This window comes from Eschrichtius robustus, chromosome 10, assembly GCF_028021215.1.
Source record: "Eschrichtius robustus isolate mEscRob2 chromosome 10, mEscRob2.pri, whole genome shotgun sequence".
Lineage (NCBI taxonomy): Eukaryota > Metazoa > Chordata > Mammalia > Artiodactyla > Eschrichtiidae > Eschrichtius > Eschrichtius robustus.
The window spans coordinates 69,165,851-69,177,459 of NC_090833.1; the positions used below are offsets into that span (position 1 = coordinate 69,165,851).

Genomic DNA, 11,609 nt, shown 5'->3' on the forward strand with positions numbered 1-11,609 from the left:
AAATCCAATCCTTCATAAAAAGGTAACCAACCTAATTGAAATGCAGCGTTGGGCTTCTTGTCAAGGTTCTGCTTCTCTCTGACTTCATATCTCCCTGTTTCATCCACATTTCTTTCCCACCCGATGACAAGCTCACTGGGAACCAAGGATGAGTCGAGGCTCAGGGAGCACATCATGCTTTGACCTGCACCTTCCTTACCCTGCAATCAGTCTCTGTCAGAGCCAGAGGGGGTAAGAAGCAAAGCCACCACCAGCTTAAAGGGCACCTTTGTGGAATTAAGAAAAGGCACCCTTTCCCCTGGGCAGCCACAGTCCCACACCAAAGCACACAGCTTGTCCAGTAGAGTGATGTCTGGATTTCTGTCCCTATTTTCCCCCTTGGTCAGACAGATGCCCTTGTGCAGTAAATTAGCATAGCCTTGAAGGGCAGCCCCACTAAGAAGAAGAAGGAGGGAAAAGGAATTTCTAAAAATACTATTTTTTAAAACTTAGGTCACAATCCATTGGTGGGTCATGAAATTATTTTAGGGTTGAAACTAGCATTTCTAACAGAGTAGAAAATACTATATATATATATATATATATATATATATATATATATATGCCTCACACTTAGATTTTATTTTTATATGTATATGTAAACATATACATATGTATGTGTATGTGCATGGGTATGTGTATATACTGAATTGAGATGTAAAATATATTTTTTAGTGGGGGTCATGGTAAAAAATATTTAAAAGTCACTGACTTAACACAGCCTAATATGAAATGTGCATCTAATTTGGAGGTTTGCTTTGTCTTTATTCCCAACTGTCCAGTAGGAAGCAACAAGAAAACTAGCATGCATTTAGGAGTCAGACAGACCCAAGTTCAAATGCAGTTTACCACCAAGTTTGGACCTTGGGCAATCATTTATGTTTTCTGGTCCTCAGGTTCCTGATCTGCCAGTGGAGACAGTGTCTGTTTCAAAACGTTGATGTGGTAAAGATGTGGTATTAAGCACGCGTCCAGTTTTCAGATCTCTCTCTTCTCTCGACTTTGGAGAGACCAGCAGAGACCAGTGATCCAGGGACACACGTGCAGCTGCCACTGAGGGTTTCCACTGCCAGAAGCCACAAAGCTGAGGAGGTGTAGAGTCCTTCAGTAAACTTTAAATGATTTTCTCCTGTGCAAGTTGTTCTCCTGTCTGTATGGAAGAACCTCCTCCCGAAGCATGCTTAAACAAAAATTACTGTTTAGCCAAGTCAATTAAATCATTTGAGTGAAAATACTACAGGTAAGCTGGGTTAGGAAAAGAGTTTGGTGCTGTGGGTATGGTGAGAATCTGGTCTTCTGTTTTAGGGAAATGTGTTAAGATTTTAGTTTGGCATGGTTAGAGTATTCCACATAGTAAGGATGAGAGCCTCTGAGGACAGAAATGACAAGCTAAAGTAATCTTTTAGGTCATGTGGGTCAAATCTCCCATTTTCCAGATTTGGAGATAGGGTCCTAGGACGTACAGGATCCACCAAAGTCACGTGGCTGGGGGCACACCCCGTCCCTTGGGAACATCATTTCTTAACTCCTGGGTCACAAGGCCTCCTTCTTTAGAATAATTCATCCTTTAAAACAAAAATTGCAACAACTTCCTGCCTTGATTTAGGTGTGGAAATGTGGGGAAGTATGAGAGCTAAAGTTAGGGTTTCTCAGCATATGTTTTTAAGAGATTTTTGAGTCATCACAGCAAACTTTAAAAATGACGCAAAAGACACATAGGAAATTGGCAATCTATAAATGAAAATTTGAATTCTCAAAAAACATATTTTCAACCTCCCAATTAATCAAAGAAATGCAAATTAAAACAATGTAATGTTGTTTCACCTATGAAATTGGAAAACGTTAAAAATGATAATAGTCAACACTACCAAGGATGTAACAACCTTAGCAGAAACTTTAAAAAGCTCATAAACTTTGTTCCAGAATTGCTACTTCTCCAAAATCAAAAATTCATGTGTAAGGCTGCTGGCTGTAGCATTTTTTTATAGTAGTGAAATATAATATGAAAATAACTTTCTATTTTATGATAATGCTAAACAGTGAATAACAGTTTTGAAAAACAGTTAATGATCTGAGGAAATGCTCATAATAAACCAAGTTAAAAAGTTAAAATGATATATATTCAATATAAGTTTAAAGTTGTGCATATCCAATATCATTCAAACTTATTTAGATATATAGGTACATATGTGCATGTGTGTGTGTGTGTGTGTGTGTGTGTGTGTGTGAGTGAAAGTCTGGAAGAATAAATGCAAAAATGTTCATAGTTATTTCTGGATGGTGCAATGGAGAGATTATAGGCTATTTAAATTTTTTTTTGTATTTTGATGTGTTTTTATAATCTTGTACAATGAATATATTACTTTAAGTATCTGGTAAAAATATTATTTAAAAGGCAAATCTACAATTTAAACCTTCTGTTAGAATTGTCTTTTACATTTGATTTGACTCAAAATTTGCCATTGGTAGGATCTGTTGATAAGGAGCTTTATAACAACATCAGGCTATATTAAACATTCTGAAATTATACAATTAAAATACATATTAGCATCCCTTGCTATATGCATTATCATTCGACAAATCCAAAGTCTAAAACATAATTTTTGGCAATATGATGATTAAACATTCAGAGAAACCATTTTCAGTATATACACCTCAAATTATTGGATATTATATTCTTTGATATATTTTAAAATTACCCAACTATATTAGTGAGGAAGCAGGGATTTCTTAGAACCTAGAACACCAACTAAGCACAAATCCAGAGGGGTCTGTGTTGCTTTGCCTCTGAGGTATTTGCCATTCCCCAGTGGTCAGAAACTAGGATTGCAGAAGCTACAAACATGAGGCCTGATAGGGAGGGGGTACTTCAGGGGCCTCGACTCCCAAGAAGCTAGAAACCCTGAAGGGTGGACACTCTTAGTGGGTGAATAAGGAAAAAAAAATCTGCCTACCGAAGGGAAATAGTAGAATGTGCCTATTTTGGCCTTAGCTTTGAGTGGTACTGAAAAAAAGAGCAAGAGAAAAGAGTCTCCCTTAAGAATTTCTAAGCACAGCCTCGCTCCTGGCTTTGGAGTCTGAATTCACACTACATGGGTAGAAAAAAGTCAGACATTTAGGTTAGAATGGTTCCAGGTTGGTTGGGCTCCCAGGAACTTGACAGAAGAGCAAACAAGTCCTCTCTGTTGGGATACACTTAGAACCCAGGCCTCAGTGACTCCCTACAGGTCAAGTTCCAAGAAATATGAGTTCAAAGTTTTAAAAGAAATCACTAAATACATAAGAAAGCAACCCCACATGAAACATAAAACAACACAACTAGACCTGCAAGGATACTAACACTAGAAATACCAATTATGAATTATAAATATAAATATACTTAACATGTTTAGAAAAATAAAAGAAGGCATTAAATAAGAGAAGAAGAAGAAACAGTGAAAATCAACCTGACAGTGGTGAAAAGGAGCCACAAAACCTAGAAATGAAAAATATAGTAATTACAATTAGAAACTAAACAGATGAGCACCAGAGCAGGTTAGACAAAATTGAAGAGAAAATTAGAAAGTAGAAAGCAGATATAAAGAAATGATCAGCAAGAACACAGAAAAAGATGAGTAGTTAAAAGACATGAAGAACAGTTTGAGATGGTATAACATATATCCAATCAGAATTCTAGAAGATTATGGGAAGAATGAGGTAGAGGTCAAATTGGTGGAAGGCACTAAACCTCAAATTCAGGAAGTCTAATGAATCACAAATAGGGGATAATTAAGTGAGAAAATCACACCTGTCATGGCATCAGGAAAATGCTGAAGACCAAAAACAAAGAGAAAACCTTATAAAGTAGTCAAAGAGAAGAGACAAACTTCTTACAAAGGAGCAACATTCACACCAGCAGCAGTCTTTTCAATGGTAAAAGTGGAAGTCAGAGACAGTGGAATTATTATTTCAAAGTGGAATGAGAAAATAACTTTCTACCCACCAAAGCTATCCTTCAAGAACAAAAGTAAAATAGATCTGTAAGCAAATAAAAATCAGGAACAGATACTATTAACAGATTCTTGCTAAAGGAACTTATAAAGAATGTAAGTCAGTACAAGAAAAAGTCATAGAGAAAAGGTCTGATATGAGAAAAGAAATGAGGAGAAAAACTGGTAAAAATGTGGATATATCTAAAAACATTGATGGCATAATGTCTAATTTGTAGGATTTAAAAAGTGAAGATTATACCTCAATAAAGCTGTTATAAAACATCAAGGTAGAACTTAAATTGTAGACTTCAAATCATTTACATTGGGGGACAGGAGACTGAGTTAAAATGTTCTAAGGCCCTTAAGATGTTTAGCAGGAGTGTAAAGATATTAGCTTTACACTCTGTTGAGTTAAATATATGCATTAAAATTTTTAGGGTAAACACTAAAAGACTAGAAATAGGATGTATAAATTCCAAACTACTAATGGGAAAAGCTGATTTAGAAAAAAATCAATCCAAAAAAAAAGCAAGAAAAAGTTATAAAAAATAGAAAGTATAAAATAGCATGATAGAAAAGAATCCAAATGTAATAGTAATCACAATAAATGTAAATAAACTAAACTTTCCAGCTAAAAGATAATGATTGTCAAACTGAATTAAACAAAATGCTCCTATATTCTGTTTACTAGAGACTTACCTAAAACAAAAGGAGGCTGAAAATGAAAGAATGAAGAAACTAAACCAGTCAAATCCACACAGATGTTCTTGACTCATCTTGGAGCAACTTAACAATCTCATTCCTTGTTAAAGTTAAAATACAAATTATCTGGTTCTAAGAAAAAAAAGGAAAAAAAGGGGAAAAAAAGGGGAGAAGGGAGGCGAAAAGGAGAGAGGAAGAAAGGAGACAGGAAGGGAAGTGGTGATAACTCCTCGCTCTCAACATTGCCAGGATTCACAAAGTTTAGGTCATCTCTTGCTGGAGGAACCAGAGTAGCAAGGGGAACAGCCATGGGCAATCTGTCCTCTGTGTATTAAAATCCACTGGGCTTTCTGAGTCTCTCAAACTGCCTCCTTCACTCTTTGAATCATAGGCAGTAACTGAAGGGTTTGCTTTTAACATAAGTAGAGGGAAACAAAACAAGGAAAATAGCACCATGCTGTATCCCTAGATCAACAAACAGACTTGTGATACTGTGATTTATGAGAAATATATATATTTGGTCATTCAGATGACCAAAATATATTTCTCATATATATGTGGTCTTGGTTCACAGTTTCGGGCTCGTGGCTCTCAAAACCCCTGGAATTTCCTAAGTGTGGAGAGTGATAAAGGTGTCATTTGTTATGTTAATGAGGCAACTTTAGGAAAGCACCTAAGGATGGGGGCTGGTTGCCAATGGAGCCAACTGTGTGATTAAAGGGTGGGACTGAGGAGAGAGGGGCTGGAGGTCAAATCAACTGCCAGTGGCCAATGACTTAATCAACCATGCCCACGTAATGAAGCCTCCATAAAACCCCCCAAAATGGCAGAGTTCAGAGTTGGTGAACACCTGGAGGTGCTGGGAGAGTGGTGCCTGGAGAGGGCACGGAAGCTCCATGCCTTTCCCTGTGCCTCACCCTAGGCATCTCTTCCAGCCAGCTGCTCCTGAGTTATATCCTTTTATAATAAACCAGCGACCTAGTGAGTGAAATGTTTCTCTTAGTTTTGAGAGATCCTCTGGCAAATTCACTGAACCCGAGGAGGGGTCACTGGAACCTCTGACTTACAGCCAGTCGGTCAGAACTACAGGTAACAACCTGGACTTGTGACCTGCATGGGGAGTGGGGGCAGTCTTGTAGGACTGAACCCTTAACTTGTGGAAAACTGATGTTCTCTCTGGGTGGACAGTGTCAGAATTGAGTTAAATTCTTGGACACCCTGCTGGTGTCCGAAAATTTCTTGGTGTTTTGAGGAAAGCACCCCCTACCCGACCCCTACACGTTTGAATTGGGGCCAGGAACTCAAAAGAATGCTACAATCACAGGCATCTAGTCAGTTAAGAATTTTAGTGCCTATATTTTCTTTCTTTTGAGGACAGAGAGTTTCCAAGTCTATTAAGTAATACTTACTCACTATAAGGACGATCTCACCTTAACTTCCTTGAAATCTGTACATTAATTTTACTAATTTACGTACTAGTATGGAGGGGAAACAAAGGTTGAATTTATAACATATTCTTTGCCTTAAGAAGGCTTGGGACTATACATTTGTATTTATATAATTATTTATGGTTTAGCATCTTACCAGAAATACTTCACTTTATGAAGAATATTTATAATATTGTTTCAATTTTGATTTTCCCATGATCATTAATAACAATTTGCATTGCAAACACTCTGTTGGCAAGCAACTTTTCAGGAACACACAAAATGAATAAAGCAAGGCACACCTAAATTACTAAGTAGCCTGCCTTCAACTATCAAGCTTTAAGCATCGTTATTTAGATCATTCCCTTCATTTGAACTAGGCTGACTTGCTGTCAGATTATAGTGCCAAGTCTAAGAAGAGGTTAAATACCATGGACAGCTGCTTTCTAGGCCAATGACAGCCTAGCACCATAGCAGATCAGGGGACCTCAGCAGGCAGGCCAGGCACAGCAAAACATGCCAGATGCCCTGAAACTCCACTGCTTCACATCCTGCAGGATTCAAATTAATTCCTAACCAGCTGTGGAGAGGTTTTTGGAAGATAGTCCCAATCATTTATAAATAAAAATACCCTTAAAACAAAAATCTCTGCTTAGCATAGATATTTCTAAACCACAGTCTACAAAATAAACTTTCAGGACAACAAAGGCATTTGAAGGCTTCCTTGGAGTTTATAATAATATTTCCCTGCATATGTTCACTGTATATGAAATTAGGCTTATAAATATTATAATATGACAAATATCACACGCCCCTAAGGGAGACAACAGCCTGCTTAACTCAGTGATTCACTGGCATGAACTACAATCTTCAAGGAATGTTTTGAAATTCTCAAATTTGAAATAATTTATCCCGATTAACTTTTCATTTAAGAACAAAAGATGAAAGGAAAGGAACTAACACTTACTGAACAACCCACATTTGCCAAGGACTATGTTAGCTGCTTAACATTCATTTCTTCATTTAATAATTTTCCCAACTTTATGAAGTAGGTATTATTATTTTCATTTTCCTAATTAGGAAAATGAGGCTCAGTGAGTTTCTGTGACTTCTCTGAGGTCGCAAGTCTTATTATACACCTGGGCTAACACCTTTTTTCCCTGAATCAAAGCCCAGGATCTCCTTACCATGTCATGACACTACACGACATTTTTTTAAACGATAATATTATCACTAAAAGATGCAATAAAAATATCAAATTAAAAAACCAAACACCAGGTGGAACAGTTAAATAAAATGGGAAACTATTACTTTAAATATGAGAAAAATGTTTGTATTTTCTGTTTTTTCATGCTCCACAGTTGCCCCATCATCAATAATGAAACCAAATTAAGATTTTCAACTGGTCCATGAAGCAAGCAGTTTCAAAGATATTTCACTGTCCGCAGCCCAGCAGAATTGATGAGTTTTTAGTAAGAACCATTTGATGACTTGTATAAAAATATCTAAAATATGTTTCCTCCACTTTCCAATACTCCCCTGTTCCATAATTGTGCAATTAAGACAATGAGGTAGCTTTGCCTAAAAATATGCTTAGTATTTTGCTTCCTAAACTCTTGTACAGCACATTCCTCTCTATGAAGACTCCACTGAGGGCTGCCTTTGGCTTGGGGTCTTTTTCTGAGTGTTCTGATGATGTTAGAAGCACTGACTTAGGTAGGAAAGGTGGAGTACACAGCCAGAAATCGACTTTGCAGATGAGAGAACAAGACAGCCAAGCTCAAAGACTCATCCCTCCTTGAGACACCTTATGTTCAGCGCTTAGAGAGCAAAATCTCCATAAGATTCTGAAGTCAGACATCTGATAAAGACCAACTGCTGAAAAAATTTTTTTCCAACAATTATTCAAAAGTGAAATTGGCAAGGTAAAATTTCCTAAAGGAAATCACACATCATTATGTACTGTTCCACCTAAAAATATCTGTGTTCCAGCATACCGAACAAGACTTAGCTATGTTAAAAAATTCTGGTCCCATGATAATTTATAGTTCAAACTAGTTACTGAATGACAAAATAAATAATAATGATTAAGTGGAATAAACTAAAGCTATTCGGTGCTCAAAGGAAAATAATACAATGAACATATTTTGGCGGTAAATCAGAAACAGGAGATATAGTCATGAATATAATTTGCTTTCTTTTTTAATTAGGTAAATCCAGAATTCCAAAATTTGAAAAATGCACAATATTAAGCATAGCAAAAATTATGGATATGAGTAACAACTTTAAGGAATGCCAGCCTAAGTTATTGACTTTTAAATTACCATTAAAATGACATGACAGTCACCTAATATAGTAGGTAAAAATCCTGCAAGAGCTGATTTAATGAGTGACTTATAATTTATTAAAAGCCATCTGTAAACCATATTTTAAAAGTTATTACTAAATGCACAAAACCAGCTTCTCCCTCCCTATTAGAAGACAAAATCCCCCTGCAATCTTCAATACACCATTGGACTGCTCTGCAAATTCCTTTTTCATACATGTTGCCAACACAACCTTTAGCCGAGTCTGTGCCTAAGTTAATGAAGTTCCACTGAGGCATAACAAAACGAAAAAGTACTGAGCTCTCAAAAAGACTTTTTATCTTTGATGGGCCCAGGATATTTATAAGACACCAAATCATTCCCTTGCCTCTAAAAAACAGGCCTTTCCCTTGGCAACTGCTCAGCATTCTAATTGGAATACACACATAGACGACTAATGCAAACCACTCAAACTTGTAGTCAGTCTTGAGGAGATGGCTTGAGGGATCATCCTTTGGGCTACAAAATTAGATCAGGGACGGGGCTCCAGTGATGACCCTGTCTTATGCCCTCAAGGATACAGACTCAGTATCACATCTGAATGCTTATTTGCCATGATTTTTTTTTTTTTTACTACAGTTTCTAACAAACAACCATACACTGAGTGATACGTTAGAAAAAATACAGTATAAAACATTTCTTTTCTGCACGGAATAAATAGAAATATTACTAGTGATTTTTTTGTCTGTGCTTTGCTTCTGTGTCACGGCTGCTACAAAAATGATGGATGGTCATCAAACTTGAACATAAAGGAATTATGCTAAATTAATATCATTTTTTTCTTCATTCTGGACAAAACATCTCACCCTCCACTCAACATCTGTTTTTTGCATACATGAGAATTTCCCCAGATGCAAGTATGAAAAGCCTGCATATGTATTTTGTTTTACTGTTTAAAATCACATTCTGAGATGACATTCCAACGTTAGGATATAGATCATAACTGCATTACTCTACTTAACAGAAAATTTTATTGATGTGGCCCATGGATTACTTTTAAGAATTAATCTATATTTTTGCAGATCGATTTCTTCTAAGCTCTTTACCAACTTGCTTGCTACCTAAGTGGTAGGATGGCCACTGAAATGTCATTAAAACTCCCTCAAATCCTACCATAAAAAATATTTTGGGTCATGTTTATCACGGCGTGCAAAATGGGCCCTCGAGCTACAGAGGCAGGCAGCATGGCTTGCCACTGACTCTTTCACAGATCCCGATCGGTGCCTGGTCGAGCGGTCTGAAGCACTATTGTGTGGGTCAAGAAGAATGGCCATGACCCATTCTAACGACCAGTCCTGCTAGGCCCTAGGCTGCTGACTTAAAGGTCCAGCTCTGCTGACACAAACAAACTTTCTTCGCTAAGCACTTTTAAAGAGATGGTTCTTGATAACTGTCACATGTCCATTTAAATAGGAAAAGTCCTGCAACTTGCAAGGCACACACACACGCTTCCCCATGAAAATTAAACGGCTCACAAAAATAAGAAAATAAGAGACAAATAACTGCTGAGTCTGCTCTGAGAAGCTTATGTAACCTATATTTACAAATGTTTTACTCTGAGGCAAGTAGCTTGAGAACTTAGTAGACATTCCCCAGAATACCCCCCAAATTATTTTTCCGACTGTCATGTTGGTCTGGCTGTCAAAGAAATGCATAAAGCACCCTGCTATCCATTACAGCCCCAAACACCATCCCATTTAAAAAGTGGCAGATCTCAAAAACATAAGAGTTCAGAGCTATGGTCAAGAAAACATTAAATAAACAACCACTACCACCAACCTTTGCCTGGGCCTCTGGTGCTGTCACCTTGACGACTTTGTTGCGGTGTATCATTTGCTTCACCCATCTTTCTACTTGGACGTTGAATTTCATGAAAACCACATAGCCAAAGTAAGCTGTTAAGAGAAGCAAGCTTTCCCACCACATGATAAAGTTATCCAGGAAAAATATGATCAGCATGATCAAGTCAATGATGTAGAAGGACACATCCCGAAAGAGTGGCCACCATGTCAGGTTTAAGATTTCTCTGGAAAACAGAGCACACATGCCAATGACAAAGAGGATATTGAACACCGCTGAGCCCACGATTGTGCCAATGCCAACATTGCTGTGAGCAATAAATACCCCTATGAGAGACGTGAAAAGTTCTGGGGCTGAGCCCCCGGCAGCCATAAAGGTGGCTCCAGCCACATCATCAGAGATGCCCAGTTTTTCAGTGATGACAGTCAAAGAGGGAACAAAGAACTCATCGCAGACAATGGCTAAGGCTATGAACATGTAGATCATTCCAATGACATGGAGAATGATGGCACCTTTTCTTCGCTGCTTGAGGGAAAAGATGTCTCTTGGGTAGTCTCCTTGGGCATGATCTGTACTATTCTCAGATTTGCCTTCCTGAGAAACAGGTGGCTGTGGAGTATAATCTCGAATCTTGTCATTTAAATCTAAGAGAGTTCTTTGACGGTAATCGTGTGCTACCCTGGGGCCACTTGCACCACTGGCCTCCCCTGTGCTCTGTGTCTCTGTCTCAGAAAAGGCACTGATTGAAAACGGAACAGTGCTAATGGCTACCAGGCCCATGAAAAGGCCTAAGATTCGAATCAACTTCAGTTTTTTTCTGACATTATAATGTCTCCTGCAGCCAGACGGTGAGTTATCTGAACACCATTTCTCAAGGAAAGAGATGGTGGTGGTGCTTTGGTGCAGATCCATCCTGGGTCTTCTGGTGGATGTGGTGGTCTTCAAATTGTATACTCAACCAGATGGTTCTTTCATACTTTTCCTCACTTTACAGTTAACAGTGCTTGTGGGTGCTTCCACAATCAGGGATTCTTAGGCTTCACACGAAATATTTTCAACATTTATGCTTAAATAAAAATAAAAACAAGGACATGTGAATCGTAAAATCATGTCTTTTTTTACAAAACAACTTGGCAGATATGAAAAAATCCTATCCAAGAGCCATGTGACCTTGGGTTAAGTTCCTTAATTCTTCTGTGCCTCAGTTTCCCCATTTCAAAAATTAGGACAATTACAGCACCTACCACCAAGTGCTGCTTTGAGGATGAGTTAAAATACATGAAGCATTAAGAGTGGGACGTGAC

The 11,609-nt window shown here is 37.8% G+C and overlaps 1 protein-coding gene across 2 annotated transcripts in view; it reads right to left on the bottom strand.

Annotated features, from left to right (window-relative positions):
• Nucleotides 1-11,217, bottom strand: part of SLC24A2 (solute carrier family 24 member 2) — a 235,566-nt gene extending 224,349 nt beyond the window's left edge. For both annotated transcript variants that reach the window (XM_068552948.1, XM_068552947.1), the window contains exon 1: nt 10,285-11,217. In XM_068552948.1, the coding sequence (XP_068409049.1) occupies nt 10,285-11,217 (933 nt within the window). The remainder of the gene's footprint in view (nt 1-10,284) is intronic.
• Nucleotides 11,218-11,609: the final 392 nt, after the last annotated feature.